The 18,466-nt window shown below is 37.2% G+C and overlaps 1 protein-coding gene across 1 annotated transcript; it reads left to right on the forward strand.

The window, feature by feature from the left end:
• Positions 1–455: 455 nt before the first annotated feature.
• Positions 456–12,226, forward strand: serp (chitin deacetylase-like protein serp). The gene is made up of 5 exons (XM_028320970.1): positions 456–563; positions 7,871–8,034; positions 8,800–9,049; positions 10,662–10,983; positions 11,072–12,226. Exons 1-5 carry the CDS (start codon positions 509–511, stop codon positions 11,898–11,900), a joined length of 1,620 nt encoding a protein of 539 aa, XP_028176771.1. The 5' UTR covers positions 456–508; the 3' UTR covers positions 11,901–12,226.
• Positions 12,227–18,466: the final 6,240 nt, after the last annotated feature.

The following is an 18,466-nucleotide window of genomic DNA, read 5'->3' on the forward strand; positions in this document are numbered from 1 at the left end:
GTACAATATTAATGCTATAATTTAACTTCTAGAAGGTATCTTTGCTTTCATTATCACTGTATCGGTCAGACGAGTAGCGGGCTCGTAGTAAGATACTACCTACATCTCTTAAAATCGACATTCTCATAAAATCAAGAAGCCAATGTCTACATTTACAACTTAATTAATACACAACAATCGTTCTTATTAGGCATCATTTGCCCATATTCTAAATAAATAAGACATATTTTCAGAGCTTTCAGTAGAGCTTTCAGAAAAGTAAGATTGGCATTCTGTAGGGGCTTAGCTTGCCTCGCTGCGTGGGGGGTGCGCGAGCCGCCAAGTGGCCCGATCTCAGGGTGCGCTGGGCAGTCGGGCCGCTCGGGTGATGCAGGTGATTCACAGCTGATGAGTTCGAAGGGTGTCGGCAGAGGTGTAAGCGCTGTGGGCGAGCGGGGCGGGCGGGGCGCATATTGAGGCCACTATTTAACCGCACGACGGCCGCGCAACGACCTGTTGTGATCCCGTCATGGCGCGCTACGCCCGTGTCGCTACTTTGGCCGCGTGTCTCTTGTTCGCCTGCGGTGAGTCCTAACCTTAATTTACGCCTCCAGAGGCCGTCCATCTCGCGACGTCACGGGCGACGAGACGTCACAAGTCATCTGCAAAAATTTAGTGATTGCGTCAATGCCGAGTGTAGCTCAAAGTGAACAGTGAAGTTGCCCGAAGCTCGACCGTCGCGAGATAGACCGAGTCTCCGCAAAGTTTACAAATGAATGCAGCCAAGCACGATTGCCTTGCATCGAACGGCCTAAGGATATCTGCGTGTCGCGGCTCAAACACTTCAAGGATACTACCAGACGTCGCACTGGGAGGAATCGTGCCTCGAAATATGATGTGCCTGTGAAGTGAAAATATTTGAAACCTCTTGTCTGACTGGATCAGTAAGGGAAATCAGTAGAAGTTACGAAATAGGGTATACTGTAACTATACATGTTCTGCAACACAGCATAGCATATTTGTTAAAGGCACGGTTTGTCAATAGCAGTGAAATTAAAGTTGCGTTGATGTCTGGCAAAGAAAGATTTCATAACAAACGTTTAGTACCGTTTTCGCCATTTAAGTTTAAATAGATTTCTATTCTCTGAAGGATGAAAAACACTATCCAGGATTTAATATAAAAGTTTTGTATTTATCAAGTGGAACAACTAGTGTTTAGGAGTTTGTAGCACTTGTTGTGTCTGAGCTGAGTGTCTCGAGAGAACTTTCACATTCGCTCTGCGTTGCGCGTTGCAGCAGCGTGCGCGCGCGGTGACGTCACGTCGTCGGCGCAGGGCCGCGCGATCCCCGCACGGCTTGGCCCGGCATTTTGCCCTCAAAATAACCCGATAACTTGCTGTCCCACATAGCCAATTTTATTTATTTCGGTGGTTACATAACGTCGATTACAGTCATAACTGCGATCACCACAAATAAGGAACTTGCAACAATGAATTGAAAACTAATTAAATATTGTCTGTCTGATTTAATAGAAAATAAAGCCGAGTTTCAAATCTACAAACATAGAAAGTTGTATAATGAACAAAATGATAATTTTGTTACTCATAATAACATTGTTTATCACATACAATCAAAGACTACTACAGACAAACATCCAGTTCATGATTCACATGATGGACTTGATTGATTAGCTTCGATTATACGTAATATTTATATCTATATGAAAACTATTTAACAAAACAATATTTCATTCATAAATCATAATACGTAATCGTATAAACTATATCCACTTTGTGCCTAGATTATGAATTAACCTTGGGTGGTAAATCCATTGGCAAATTTTTAATTAGATATTTCACAATGTTCGTTTTTACTTTGTGTAACTGTGGAATTTTAAACGCTATTAAAATCAAATTAATGCGTGTAAATTTAGTGAAATAATACCAGTAACAACCAAAGTGATCGGTAATTCAAGTAATTAGTTCTCAATCTAGTTTGTTGGTCGGAACTTCGTTACAGTAACGAGATCGTACATAATAATGCATTACATGCCATTTCGTGATTGTTAGGTAGTCGGTAACCCTGTATGTTTCATTTTGCACGATTGCATGAAACATCTTAGTCTAGAAAATCAAGTAGAATGAGTTACTAACACCAACAATCACTCTTATTAGAATATACCCTTACATATTTTCTATGAATCAACCTACGCCCTTTACGTAACGGAAAGTTTGCAAACCGCATTCCGCATTCATTGAGACACTTATCAATAAATATCTCGCGCAGTACACTATTATCTCCTAAATTGCGTACTAGGGAACTTTTCAACTGATTTTAGTGTCTGATTACCCGTGTAAGCCGACAAACCAATTAATGTTTCGGTATGAACCAATTGAGACATTAAAAGCTCACGTGCTTTCAATGTAAATAGTAACTTAGTATGATACTCAAACTAACTAAGTAAATAAGCATCATATGGAAATCGCATCATGATTATCGTTTACAATTTTCGTTACGATGACTAACTTTTATTTTTCCTTACATTTTTCATGAATAACTTGAATATTTCAGTGATCAGCGTTATGAAATAAGTAATTCTGTCAACAGTTGTTGCAACTTCCTCATAAATGATAAGATATAAGATTCGTGTGTCATAAGTATTTAATACAAAAAAGATAAATGATAAGATTCGTGTGTCATAAGTATTTAATACAAACTTAATCAAGAGATCCGTCTGCTTGTTTGCCTCCTATCACATAAAAAAACTCTATAAGTACATATGTAAAAATATGAAACGTAGGTATCTAATATTAAATATATAAACGGTATTTATTTTAGTGAAGAAGACATAAATGCATATTCAACATAAAGAACTTGTTATTTTTTTTATATATTTGCAAACCCGACCTTTAGTAACCTTGACCCCGATAATTTATTGAGCAACAGCATTTAATTGCAAATTAACATAGCTGCTTATTAAATAGAATTGGGCACATTTTAATGTATTAACCACCTAGTCTTTTCCATTAATTTTTAATATAGTGTGTAAAATTAAAAAAAGACTGAAGTTGTTTAAAATCTATTAACTAATCCCATATTCGGTCGTATAGTTTTAGATTTGACTTATTACAATATCGAGTTAGTGTTTAAAGTTGTTACAAGTTAATATAATTACAAAGATTCTTAAAAGTACAACAAACGTAACCGCAAATTAGGTTATGCTCTTAAGTATTGCTTATAACATTTGCATTCATGTAGCTGCAGCCAGGCGGTGTGGATTGCAGTGATTGCGGTTAGCAGCAATCGCAGATAACTACTTATTGTTTGCTGCTTCGTTATGTTCCTGAATATTCGACTCAAATGCCTAGTATAGGCATTCCTGAATATTCGACTCAAATGCCAGTATTCAGCTTTGGGAGCTTTAAGTGATAGGCTGATGCTAAAGATGAAATTTTTATAGTACATTAAACTTGATACTTTCAATGTATAATTTCAACAAACAATCTTCATTTAAAAGAATTTACTAAAATTGTCATTTTCATCAAATCGCTGAAGATATGGTCAGATACATAACAAAAATTTCTTATCATAAAGGCAGTTTAACTTCAGGGAAATATATTGGCTACTTTAATTGTAACTTGGTACCTACCTGTTTGTTTTGACAGTATCGAATCATTTCAATTCACCAACAATTGTGGAATGCAATACCCTTGAAACTTGTTGATTTTGGATTACAGTACGCATTCACCAAGAGCAGGTTTCAATTTCCGCATGCGGAAGTTTTCCGTTACCTACCGATAAACGGCTAGTAGTTGAAGGGAGTGCTGCTAAAGAAGGAAAGTCGAGAGGTGGCGCTAAATATTCATAAGGTCGTCCGCGGATGGAATGCGCGGTGGCGGCCCAAAGCCCCGCGCGGCATACCTATGCTCTGCCGCGCCTCGCCATTCATTTGCATATGAGATATCACCTAACGATCGTGAAAACTCACTTTCAATGTCGATAAACACCATCAAAAACACATCAAACAGCCGCCACAGCCGGTTATTTTAGAACGCTTCTCGTTTTCCTGACACGTGTTGAAGAAATGTTAGATTTATTTTAATAGTTGTGACTTCAAAATGTGTTATTTGATGTGCTATAAATGAATATCATTTTAACTTTATAGTTTTTCTAGACAACATTGTACATCCTTGTTGTAATTATTGTTCATAACTGATATTTTACTCGTTCGTTTATTATTTGTGATTGAGCTAATAAGATTTAATATCAGCTGGCAATCTAAATGCGTTTTAAGATATGTACCGAATATGTAAAACATACAACAAACAATCCATTAATTCAATAAAAAAGTGATAATTTAGATTGTGTGAACATGATGGAGCGCACGCACACACGGTAATGGTAACGCGGCGCGTCTCGCCTCTCCGCAAAAAGCTCGCGCGCGGCGTGCGAACTCCGCCCGCTCCCATTGTGATGTCGGCTCGATCATTGTATAATTAACTGGCTTACATGTCGCATACTTAATAGATTTTATTTCTTACGTAAGCCCTCTTTTTAAGTATACCTGAAGTTACGAAATTGTAGGTCAGATAGCTTTTGTTGAAAAGACATCAACGCGCTCGTGCTACGAAAATACGCCGACTACGAAACATTCTCGTAGGCATCCGATTCCGAACCGACTGAGTACTAATAAAACTATCGTATTACCTTCACTTAAGTTGAAAGGTTAATATAAGAAATCAAATCGTAACATATTCATCTAACCACACGTGGTAGATCCGGGTCAAAGAGAACCAGTTCTTGTTTACGATTCCGGCTGGTGATAGGACTATCATATTTTTTGGCATAGGCAGTAGTAGGCAATGTTGAAAATTGGACTACATTTTGAACAATGCCTTTGTTGTTACAATTATTTTTTATTATATTTTTCGTTGTAAATACGTATTATCTAATTTCAAGTTTTTTATTAACCTCAGAAATATAGGTTTTTAATTTAACTGACGTGTATCTAAAATCGTATAAATAAAACGAACCGTAGTTATCATTCCTAAACAGGATGATAATCACACTAAATAACATCATTATTTTTTAAAGTTGTTTTATTATTAAATTATTTTATTAATTTTGATACCAAATTAAAAACAGATTTAATGCTTCGAGAAAATAATTTAGTTTTAAAGACACAAAATCAACCATGTGAATGATTGATTGTAATGAGTGAAATATTTCGCAAGCCGAATATGTAGAAGAACAATGAGATAGTGTTTACATGTGAGCGTGGCGTGTGCTAATCGGGCGCGACCGATTGCTGCGTCTAACCCACTTCGGCTGTTTTTCTAGTTATTTGAGCTTGATGTTGCAGCAAGCGGTCACGTTCGTAGTAATTTTGAAATTAGTGAATTTTATTACTCATGCAACCAATGTTTGATACTAATTTCAAAATTTGCATTTAAATTTTTATTTAGTTACGTTCGCGACGCTTGCGAATTAAGATTTATGGTTAGAAGATAAAAACAGACGATTTGTTAAGAGCAAACGAGCGTGGATCGTATGCCAAGTGTGACGTACAGTCAACCGCACATCAGGCTATACATTTTTGTTGCAAAATCGTACCTATTACAAGTGATTAAGACGCCACAGTTAGTCCAGTCAATGAATGCCTTAACGACGGTGTAGAGAGAAATCCGTGGAACACAATTTCTGACCTCGGGACTTTATTTAGCCTAGTTAGGAGGTGAACATAGCAAAAGTCCCCGCCCTTAGCCCTTGAGCCGGCGGGGGGAGGGGGGTTTAAAGTTACCACTTTTCAGTTTTTCGCTTAATCCTCGGAAACTATGCGTCCTAGTGACATGACTACTAGGAACCAAATAAAGCTTATTCAATTTGCTACAGGCGAGACCGTCAAGTTTTTCTATATCTTGTATAGTTTTTGCGGCATCTGCTCTAGGAGGTCTATAAAATTGGAAATTTTATTTTTGTCTTATATGTTCCTATCAGGAGAAAATCGACTAAATCAACATTGAGCAAACACTATAGACATGCGGGAGCATGTTAAGCCTAGTTCCAGTGAGGGGACTGCACCGTGCGTATATTTAGACGAACCAATTGTAGCCACTTTTAACTCCTCGTCATTTAAAAACTACTGTGCATTAACACTTCAAATTTGGCTCATGTATTGAAACTTGCAAGATATACATCAGCTTCAAATTTCCTAAATATACCTCAAACGGTTATTTAGGTATTGACGTTCAAAAATCGACATTTAGAACACTAAAATCTATCTATCACCTGTGAAATGTTAAAATTTACTGGTTTTTTATTTGTTCATTTATATTTACATAGCTACCTTTCTGGATGCAAAATTTGAACCATCGAGGTCATCTGGAAGTGGTTAGAATTTGGTCTATAGGTCAGACATGTAGATTTTTGGACGTCAATACCTAAAGAACCGTTTAAGGCATATTTATGAAATTTGGAGCTGATGTATATCTTGCAAGTCTCAACATATGAGCCAAATTTGAAGTGTTAATGCACAGTAGTTTTTGAATGATGAGGAGTCAAAAGTGGCTACAATTGGTTCGTCTAAATATACGCACGGTGCAGTCCCCTCCCTGGAACTAGGCTTAACATGCTCCCGCATGTCTATAGTGTTTGCTCAATGTTGATTTAGTCGATTTTCTCCTGATAGGAACATATAAGACAAAAATAAAATTTCCAATTTTATAGACCTCCTAGAGCAGATGCCGCAAAAACTATACAAGATATAGAAAAACTTAACGGTCTCGCCTGTAGCAAATTGAATAAGCTTTATTTGGTTCATAGTAGTCATGTCACTAGGACGCATAGTTTCCGAGGATTAAGCGAAAAACCGAAAAGTGGTACCTTTAAACCCCCCTCTCCCCGCCGGCTCAAGGGCTAAGGGTGGGGACTTTTGCTATGTTCACCTCCTAACTAGGCTAAATAAAGTCCCGAGGTCAGAAATTGTGTTCTACAGTTTTCCATCTATAATGCTTTATTGACTGGACTAAGTGTTTACTTTGACATGCCGTCGTCTGTACATGACTCCATGGCGTCGAGGCGGCGGCGCGGTGCACGCTGCACGCGGGCGCTGCAGCCGTTAGATAATGTTGCAAAATCTCGGCTTCCTCGTGTTACGTACTCGCGCCGCGACGCTCATACACACCGCCTGCCTCTATTTCTTATTATCTATTAGCAAATATTATCTCATCACGTAATTATATGACAGACCATGAATTTGGGACATGATATATTTATTTGACAGACAATATGTCTTCATTGAAAATACACGTAAATGCTTACATAATCTATTAATGGTATTCATATAGCAACTTACAAACTAGGATCATAGAAATTGTATATTTTAAAACTAGTTTAACTGTAATTTGATTTGTTAATAGGCATACCGTAAATTTTCCTGAATCGTTATTCAAGGAAATCAACTATTCCATAACCTTTTTGAATTATAATAATTTCGACAGCTCACCTGCACACAAAAGCATCAAATGGCATGCATAATGTACGATTTAGTATAGACAGAAGAACTTAGAAAGAGTCGTCCTTGTCGCTTGCCCAAGCGCTGACATTTCGACTCGAGTCAAATGTCACGCGCGCTCACCCCACCTTTGACATTTAGATGTATTTTCAAGTGACATTTTAGTTCGGATGATGAGAAAAATCTTTGAATAGTAGGAAGTGTAATTTAATCTCATTAGTTGAATATTCATCAGAGGATTTATATTTAAGGAAACATGTAATTTGCAGCCGAAATGTAGTTCCGGAGTTATGATTTATCGTTTTTAATTGCCAGCATCAGCGTAACGGTCGAGTAAGATAATGAATTGTGAATAATGTTTTTGATGTTTGTGTGCAGCGGTTGCCGAGGGGCACAGATGGCGGCGGCAAGCGGACGAGTCGCCGAAGAAAGACGACAGCCTGGAACAAGAGCTATGCAAGGACAAGGACGCCGGAGAATGGTTCCGGCTGGTGGCCGGCGAGGGCGACAACTGTCGCGACGTCATCCAGTGCACCGCCTCGGTAACTACAGCCGCCATGCGCATTACACTCCCATCCGCACTACCTATGATGACCTTACTCAAATTACTTATTGAAAGCGAGCTTACTAAATACTACATATTACTATTTCCGCCTTATTCTTACTCATAGATTTCATTTAGCTTCAACGTGATCTCAATATAAATCTTATTATTAAAAGCACAATGTTATCCCTCACTACTCATAGATTGACATTTACAGAATATAAACGGTTCTGTTTGTAAGGTATACGAATAAAGTACCGTAAGGTACGGTATAGACCACCGTACAAGTCATTGTTTTTCTTATGGAATGGCTTTTGACTATTCCACTCATGCCTTGTGGAAACTATGTTTAGCTGAAGGATGGTGTCCTAATTTCAATATAAATACTTATTAGATTATATTTTTCATAAGAGAAGCACTGAGATCTACTCAAGCTTTGTCCTTGTCCTTGCGGTTGCTTATCCATTCACATCTTTTTTTAGTACCTACGTTTCTGGTTTTTCCACAGACTGTACCATTTAATTTAAATACTAATAAAATACAATATATCTTTGGTGCTTAGAGAATACTTAATATCTTTATCCCTCTGCAAAGTCTAATTTTAGATTAAAAAACGTAATAAGACGACGACTTACATTTGCACTTAGATAAAAAATATGTTTGAAAAAGAACCTTTATGCAGTTGATTTAAAATCAAGTATTTAAATTGGATTTTTATACGATGAGTAACTTATGTCTTACATTTTATCCTTTCCTTGTATAGGGCATTCAAGCTATTCGTTGCCCAGCCGGTTTGTACTTCGACATTGAGAAGCAGACTTGTGACTGGAAGGACGCCGTAAAGAACTGCAAGCTGAAGAACAAAGAGCGCAAAGTCAAGCCTCTCCTGTACACCGAGGAGCCCCTCTGTCAAGACGGCTTCCTGGCCTGCGGAGACTCCACCTGCATAGAGCGTGGACTGTTCTGTAACGGCGAGAAAGACTGTGCTGACGGCTCTGATGAAAATTCTTGTGGTAAGTTCACATTTCATGTCAATTAGTATCATACACGAGAAGCAGGAACTTATTAGAAAAATTATCAGGAAGCTTATAAGGCTCTAGTTACGAGAAAACATTAATCACTCACATTTTAAGAATATCTGATTGAACATACACCAGTGTTTTATGGAAAATTACACATAGTTGGCCGATTGTGTTAGTAATTATTAATTCTTATGGTATATATTGTGCAACAACATTGATGTCTACTCTAGATTTTTTCCGATACATAAGTGTTCTCAATGAATATAGTGTTTCAATGATAAAAGTTTACGTTAATAATTTCAAAATATTACGGTTACGGCTTTTTTTTATTTGCAAAAATCAAAAAGCTGGTTAGTAAGTAAAAGCTTCTATACGAGTACATAGTAGTCACATGTATAAACCTAATCAAAATTTGAATTATGTACGCAACTGAACTTGAACAAACTTCACGAGTAAGAACTGGCTCGTGAGGCGTGACGAACGACCTGCCTGAAATGCCAATCACTTGGCCTAAAAAACATCTCAATGCTATGTTGCAACCCACCTTAAGCAAATAGGGTGCTTATATTATTTACATTTGATTGAATATGTTAATAGGACCAGAGTAACGCAATAATCCTGCAGACTACCAAGACCTCAACAGCAAGGGATATTCTGTTGTGGGCGTGGGTTAAATATTTTAAACCTTTGTTACTTGGATTTAACGGTAAAATAGGCCATGATTGCCCACCACATAGATGTGTGAGCACTTTAGTAGTTATTCTATATACATCACGGTCAACAACACGTCTCCAGTCGACACAATACGCTTTTCTTCGTCGCACTGACTTGAAATTAAAGTGAAACCTTAGTTGAATTCTAATTGCGTACATGATGGCCATACTAAAGCATAAACTTGAACATTCACTCCCATCGAACCGTCTTTCGAATATGGCTGCGCATATCATATTGAAAACTACATTTAGGCTATGAGTAATAAATAAATTCTATATTTATACCTAACCCACTTATGCTTTATCTTTGTCAGCAATAACGAGGAAAAAAGATTTTTATGGGAACGTTCTTTTTGCCTCAACCTTTAGGCCAAGAGCTAAATTTAAATGTATATTTAATAATTTATATAAATAATCGATACCAGTATACATATTTAATTTTATTCTCACAAGTCCTCAATTCACTGTAGGCATTGACTTGTCTTTCACATTACGCAACTTGCTTAGTCTTGCAACGCGCCGTTCCCACCAATGATCGAACACGTGCATACATACATACATACTTGCAAATATATCAACTTTTACAGCATCGTACCGAATCAAAAGTGAAATCCAGCGAGTGTCAGCTGTGCCAAACGGTTTGACCGGGCGAAAGTACCCATACTGGTTCCGACTCTCGCCCCACCCGATTGTAGCACGTCTCAGCACTCGACCACTTAACAGCCACCCATTAATTATATCATGGATTAAGCTTGCATATAAAATGACTTAAAAAAAACTAATCGATAAATTACATAATTTTGAAATTATTCTTAAAATTACATACATACACATAGGTAGTAATATGTTACAGTGTAATTCAAAATTAAAATGAATAATATTTGTTTTAGATATCGACAACGACCCGAACAGGGCTCCGCCTTGTGACCCCTCGCAGTGCGTGCTGCCGGACTGTTTCTGCTCAGAGGACGGCACCGTCATTCCCGGTGACCTTCCCGCAAGAGATGTCCCCCAAATGATCACCATCACCTTCGACGACGCCATCAACAACAACAACATTGAATTGTACAAAGAGATCTTCAATGGAAAACGCAAAAATCCCAACGGTTGCGACATCAAGGCTACATACTTCATTTCGCACAAATACACCAACTACTCAGCTGTTCAGGAAACTCATCGTAAGGGACACGAAATTGCGGTTCACTCAATCACGTAAGCTACTTACTTCTCCTTAATAAAATGTGTAAATAATTCTAATTATTGTCATTCAAATACTTAATTATGAATTTTTGTTCAACAGGCACAACGATGATGAACGCTTCTGGAGCAACGCAACTGTTGACGACTGGGGTAAGGAAATGGCTGGCATGAGGGTCATCATTGAGAAGTTCTCCAACATTACTGACAACAGCGTAGTAGGTGTACGTGCTCCTTACCTGCGTGTGGGTGGAAACAACCAATTCACCATGATGGAAGAACAGGCTTTCTTATACGACAGTACCATCACGGCACCATTGTCCAACCCACCTCTATGGCCATACACCATGTACTTCAGAATGCCTCACCGGTGCCACGGAAACTTGCAAAGCTGTCCTACTAGAAGCCACGCTGTATGGGAAATGGTAATGAATGAGCTTGATCGTCGTGAAGACCCTACCAACGACGAATACCTTCCTGGATGCGCTATGGTAGACTCTTGCTCTAACATTTTGACTGGAGATCAATTTTACAATTTCCTAAATCACAACTTTGACCGTCACTACGAACAAAATCGTGCACCTCTTGGTTTGTACTTCCACGCTGCTTGGTTGAAGAACAATCCCGAATTTTTGGAAGCTTTCTTGTACTGGATCGATGAAATTCTGTCCAACCACAATGACGTTTATTTCGTCACTATGACCCAAGTGATCCAATGGATCCAGAACCCACGCACAGTCTCAGAGGCCAAGAACTTCGAGCCCTGGAGGGAAAAGTGCGCTGTGGAAGGCATTCCCTCTTGCTGGGTACCACACTCGTGCAAGCTGACTTCCAAGGAGGTTCCCGGAGAGACCATCAACCTGCAGACGTGCCTGAGGTGCCCGGTCAACTACCCCTGGCTCAACGACCCCACGGGCGACGGCCACTATTAAAGCGCCACGATCTCGCGCCTTAGCGCTCTAAACTTAGTTGATATAAAAATTGCGGTTGAGAGGTTGCATGGGTGACATATTTGGGGTTTGTTTTCGCTACAAGATATAGAGGTATTCGTTAAAACATTGGACAATTACGTAATAAGTCTGAATGTGTTTCCCTGTAATTTCATGTGTACCGGGTCATAATCCCGTCCGTAGTCTAAGTACCTACCTGTATGTAATATAGACTCACATAAATATTTAATAGGTCTGTTTAATACTTTATGTGATTTTCTAATGTAAGTCTGTTTGAAAAATTTAAAAATACAAAACACAAAATATCACCGTTGTTTATATTGTGTAGTTGAACCTTATCCTTGTCCCGATTACCCAGTAATTACCTATTGCATCAATAATTGTGTTACCTTATAGTTATGACCAGTAGGAACATACGAACCTGAGAGACTATACTTCACTGATATGTTTTTCAATCATTTGGCAATCAAATATCACTCTTAGTTCACAGACAGAAAAAAGTCTTTAGTCACTCATATAACAATTTAGATACAGCATGGAGACGCGAAATCCGCATGACTTGTAAATTCATCTACCTGATGAATTTTATACCTACAACTTGCAAGCCTGAGTTACCAATTCTGGTCACGCTCAGAATCCAATATACGTAAATATCAGTCAGAGTTAATACAAGGCGTAGTTTACTCGTATTAAATTTCTTAATAAATCAACCACATCTATAAAATTCGTTGTATATTTTATAACTTACAAAACTTAATATTTTATAATTAAAACAGACAAGATCAACAAACATTTTGTTAAAAATTATTTCAGATCCGAGTCTGATATGATAGTTTGAGATGCTTGGAAAAGATTGCATCAAAAGTTACTACTTATTAGAAATGCACATTACAGTCTAATAAATAAGGTACTGAACTACCCGCCCTTGAACTACTAAACACAATATTTGAAATGATTACATACTGTGGCCATCGTGTGTTGTTGTGTAGGTAGTCACAGGAAATATAACTTTCGCAACTAAGAACTAAGTGGCATTTATTTCCGCTAGATAGGTATACTCATATGATACGACTAAAAAACAAAACGATTTAAGCACCAATCAAATTATTTACCAATTTATTGATTTTTTGTACTTGTAATAGACTTATCTATTGTTATGTAGAAGCAAGCAATGGTCAAATAATTTTTACGATAGGTACAACATTTTAAAAGTCATAAAAAAATCAGTCTTAATGTATAATTTATTGGAACCAACCAAAGTGTTCCTATAAAAAATAAGTTCCAAAAAAAACAAGGCAGTCCTTGTTTTGAAATGAAGATATAACGACAACAAAATCTATCATCAAGCTTTTTTGTACCTAGTTGTTTGCTTGTACGAAGTCATTAGCCTTTCAAAAGCTTCATTACATATACTAAAAGCTTATGCCAACATGTCGCGCTTAAATCTTCCAAGACGAAGGTATGTGTCGTCGTTTAAAAAGGACAAATAAAATTCTTGAAGGAGGATCCAGGGGTATTGACCAAATGATTTATGTTCAAACGACAGTAATGTCTATACAGTGTGTCCGGGCATGTAGTGATCAAACTTTAAGGGCGTAATCTATGGACAATTTTATCGGTGAAAATACCTGACTTGACCCATTTCTCGCATATTTACAAGGATTTAAGTTTTTAATTTTAAGTTTTCACCTCTTCCTTCAAAAACAAGTGATAGCGTGGGTAACTTAACATTAATAAGCAAATATTTTATATCATGCGATAGCCAATAAAATTATCTTTTAGTAGAAGTAGAAAACAGACACAAGTTTCATACATTTTAAGGGTGTAAGAATGGATTTATTTAGAAATAAACATGATTTTTTTCACACCTTTTTCAGTTATTTCCCAACACAAGAAAAACCAGGTCGTTAAGGTATGTTTTATTTNCCCTTGCGTTCAGTACCTCTAGTAGGAAAAACTTTCGAGTTCGTTTCGTTGCGTATTCAAAGTGTCATCGAAAAATTTTGTATGAAAAATTAAACAGCGCCCCCTATATTATAGCCGCCCTAGGGGGCGCTGTTTAATTTTTCATACAAAATTTTTCGATGACACTTTGGATACGCAAACGAAACGAACTCGAAAGTTTTTCGTACTAGAGGTACTGGCTATGTATAGATTGGAAAGACGCTGTCGCGTGCGCTATGGAAACCGCTGGGAAGGGGTATCTTTGTTCAACAATTACGTCGAAATTAATAGACGTAGACTAATAAATTTACATTCGTTTTGTAGAATAGCTCAAATACTAATAATGAAATGCAAATAAAACATACCTTAACGACCTGGTTTTTCTTGTGTTGGGAAATAACTGAAAAAGATGTGAAAAAAATCGTGTTTATATCTAATTAAATCCATTCTTACACCCTTAAAATGTATAAAACTTGTATCTGTTTTCTACTTCTACTAATAGATAATTTTATTGGCTATCGCGTGATATAAAATTTTTGCTTATTAATGTTAAACTACCCATGCTATCACTTGTTTTTGAAGGAAGATGTGAAAACTTAAAATTAAAAACTTAAATCCTTGTAAATATGCGAGAAATGGGTCAAGCCCCAAATTTAAAGTATTTGCACCGATAAAATTGTCCATAGATTACGCCCTTAAAGTTTGATCACTACATGCCCGGACACACTGTATATACATTTGGTGTTTAATTTGAGCACTCAGAGCTAAGTGTGTACTTATTATGATGTATGGAGTTCGTTTAGATACGTACGACAGTGTATGAGAGATTTCAATGATACCTAAATCTATGATTAAACAGTAGCTATTACCTACTTAATAACAAAAGTAATGAATAATTTGCCGAGAGTGCATAAATAAAAAAAAATCGCATGAAAGATTATGCCTTTAATATTGTACGAATATAACTGAAATATTATGATGTAATACAGAAACTAAGTACTGACTGCGCCGTCTAGACCAAAACTAAGTAGAGCTTTGTTCTAAGGGTACCAGACAACGGATATACTTACTAAATATAAACCAATACAAACAGACATGTTCATGTACACAATACATGATTCCCGCACGGGAATCGAACCCGCGAACTATGTCTTAGTAGTCCGGCACGCGAACCACTATTGCACTATACCAAATGTATCCTAATTATCTACCTTTATTTTATAAATGATGCCATATAGTCGTGCCAACCCTGTTGAAACGAGTTAAAGGTCTACAACATGCAACCTAAAGTCAGAGTTACACAGACGAGTTTATTGATAATATGTAATAAGGTCAAGGAAGCAATAGATGCGTTGACGCATAAAAACATTCAGAAATTCAGCAGCGTCGGGCTTTTGATGAGTCGTCGACTGTCTCGTCGAACAATGGCTCATGGGCGGGTCGCGGGTTAGCGGGCGCGCGGGCGCGAGCGCAGCCAACACGCCATTATCCCTGCGTATGCGACGCGCTGGTGGGCGGCTGTTGCACATCATCACCCAATATCTGCATATTATCGCCAGCACCACAACAAACTTTCCTTTTCATGTCGCAACGCGCTTATATGATAGCAAAGAATAAGGACAATGAAAAGCAAAATGTATTGTTAGCAGCATCTAAATAAATAGAGAGTTTGAGGTTCGTTCTGTTGATATTAAGGTGGCAAAGAATAACGATGCAGTCTACGACAGTGAAAGCAGTGAAAGTATTATGTCGCACTATTCAATTGTATTTGCGGCAGTCTCGGTTAACACCATCTTAGTTGTTATCGCGTCTGTAATTCCGTATCTTCGTCTGTTTTCAATAAATGGTATGCGCTGAATATGTCAAGGCTTAGCCAGAATATATAATCTCTTGGGTTTAAAACCATGACCCAAACGCGATTAGTGTTCTGAGAGTTCACAAAATACTTTTTTTTTGCCCCAAAGAGTATATAAGCGTTTTTCCTGTATGATTTAAGTTACAACTCGTTTAGTCAAGGATACATGCCATTGTAAACGATTTGCTGTTCTGTATGTAACCATTTCTGCGAAATGTACACGTCATTGTTTACGCATTGGTTGTTACTGGTTCCACAGCGAATAATTAACATTAACTGAAGGGCCCTCTTGGCTCTTATACTGAAAACAAAAAATATTAACTTGTCAGATTACTCTTGCGATTCAAATGTACAACGTCTTAACAACGTCTACAAACTTTGCCGATAGGTATTTTGCGGTAAAGCTTTTTCATTTGACCTTATCTTAATTCTAAATCTAGCTTCACGATTTCCTAGATACAATACGAGACTCATGCGATCATCGATATTATAGTACCTATGTAGGTACATAGTTGTTTTGTGCATTTAATTAGCCTTCATAACAATGACGTATTTGTATGCTGGACGTAGAGATACCGACTATTGGTAGAGCTACTATCTATACGGATAGGTATGTATATGCATTGTCGCAAGTGAAAGGAAATATCTGGTAGGATCCTTGACTCGCGCGCGCCTACTTGCGACGACATCGGTAGGCTACGATGTACCACTGATACATCATGAAAGTTATTTTTATTAATACACGAAGTAATTAAGATCCTCGGAAGCTGTTTTATTAAATGTTTAAAGCTTGTAATTACAATCTTTTCCTTAAATTAATATGATTACCTACAAAGGAAGATGATGTTTATGGCCCGTGCTCCGCTTTGCAAAATGTCAATCACTATTGTATTTACCTATTTAATAATATACTAATTTATTAAATTTATTAAAACTTAACATAAAAAAAACATAAAGTCAATTAAGAGCTTAGTTTAATAAAATTGGTGGGTCTCATATTAAAAATTAAGTATTTTAATAATATATCATTCAAACGGTGTCTAGGAATGTTAATGTTAAAAGTTTTCAGATTTAGGTAGGTATACATTAAGAAAAATACTCGTAACAGAATTCTTATTAAAAATCAACCATTATGTTAATTCATAATACTAAGAATACTAAAAACTCTATATCCAGGTCAAATATGCACGTAACAACCGCAAGGTGTAAGCAATCGATAGTTTAAATGTTAAATCTTCAGTATCTTGCGCAACAAATAACGCATCTCGTGAAAGTGCAAATGTAAGAACCTAAGTAATCAATGGACATGACAAGTGAATCCAAATGTTTTCAAGAGTTCATGTGAGATGTTATAAACTTTTATGTAACTTTACAGGCATTGTAAGTCCAGATTAACGGTAACAATGTGTATCGTCTATTATACCGGTTCCTGTGGATCAAACAGTTATTGCAATACGAACAAGATCGTCTTAGTGGCCATATGTCTGTAATTCTGGTTTTGCAGACATCGCTAAAGATGTCGGTTCAGTCAGCGGTCAAGAGGTCGGCCTCGTCGCGTGCACGTCGCGGGCCGCAGCACCCGCCCGCCCGCGCTCGCCGGCGCCGCGCCCAGACCCCGCGGGTCTTACATAACCTGATCCACCCGGACATTACAATACGACTCGTCTCCCAGATGTTTTCATCTTCGGAAACAATTATCACTGCGTTCAGCATTGTTCTTTTACACTTAATTGCTCATTATAACTATGCTATAGCCGGCCTCGCATGGTGGTTTGGGTGACGCACTACGAGATGTCGCGGGTTCAATCCCCGCTCACAGACATTAATTTGTGCCCATGTATGTACAGGCTATGTAGCTTTTTGTATTGTTCTGGGTGATTTCTGTATACTTACAGATTATAAGGATTCATCTTGTTATGTGTATGGACTTAAGCGCCGTAAATTTTTCTGGTACATAGTTACTTACTCATTGTACAAGTTTCTTAGTTTGGATACAGAATAAATACTAGTGTGGGACCTTAGATTAATAATCTATGTTTGAGTCTAAGTGGTGCAGTGTTAAAACATGGAAGGATGTTATTTTATTTTATTTTAAATAAACAGAAAACAATATTTATCTGTTATATCAAGGAACGCATACATGAGAAGGGACCGGCTTGATCAATTGCTACGATGTTGCACTGTCACGTCGCGAATAAACCTGATTGCTATTTTTATTCAACGGGTAAAGATGTTCATAAGCACGTTCAAGATTCGAAATCAGGTAGTTTTTAGAATGGTAAATGATTGAAACCTTTTCAACTAATAAGAAGCAGACCTTGACGTCCTTGACTCTTTCTTGACTTGTACCCCATCTAAGCAGGTCTTCTCGCGCAAATAACAGGCACGTGACCTCTGAATCTATTAACATTTTCTCAAAATCACTTTGCGAATATTTAATTAAACACATTTTTTTTTATTAATTCAGCTGTCAGTCCTACATTTGATATGAGTTAAAAAATATGTAGATTTGTGTTAATTAAACTTACCTAACTACATTGATTTGTTTAAAATGATAAAATTGATTTTATTTGTTTTATATTATAGTAGGTACTATTTACAAAACGGGATTTCGTAAAAAAGGCATTATTTGAAAAATATCAAGCATACCTACTTACATTGATTCAGTTCGAGGATTAATCGTAATTTATTTTTTAGAGCAATTAAGTACTCCATAAAATAATCTTTGCTACACAGTAAAAATAAATAT

The sequence above is a fragment of the Ostrinia furnacalis genome, unplaced genomic scaffold (assembly GCF_004193835.3).
Source record: "Ostrinia furnacalis isolate ACB-3 unplaced genomic scaffold, ASM419383v2 OfSCF7464, whole genome shotgun sequence".
In the NCBI taxonomy this organism is placed as follows: Eukaryota; Metazoa; Arthropoda; class Insecta; order Lepidoptera; family Crambidae; genus Ostrinia; species Ostrinia furnacalis.

What these genes read in the sequence shown, in the direction of transcription:
- serp (XM_028320970.1), top strand. Translation starts at nt 509, where the DNA reads ATGGCGCGCTACGCCCGTGTCGCTACTTTGGCCGCGTGTCTCTTGTTC. An exon ending in TCATCCAGTGCACCGCCTCG is followed by an intron (nt 8,035 to 8,799) that starts GTAACTACAGCC and finishes TTCCTTGTATAG; the next exon opens with GGCATTCAAGCTATTCGTTG. An exon ending in CTCTGATGAAAATTCTTGTG is followed by an intron (nt 9,050 to 10,661) that starts GTAAGTTCACAT and finishes TATTTGTTTTAG; the next exon opens with ATATCGACAACGACCCGAAC.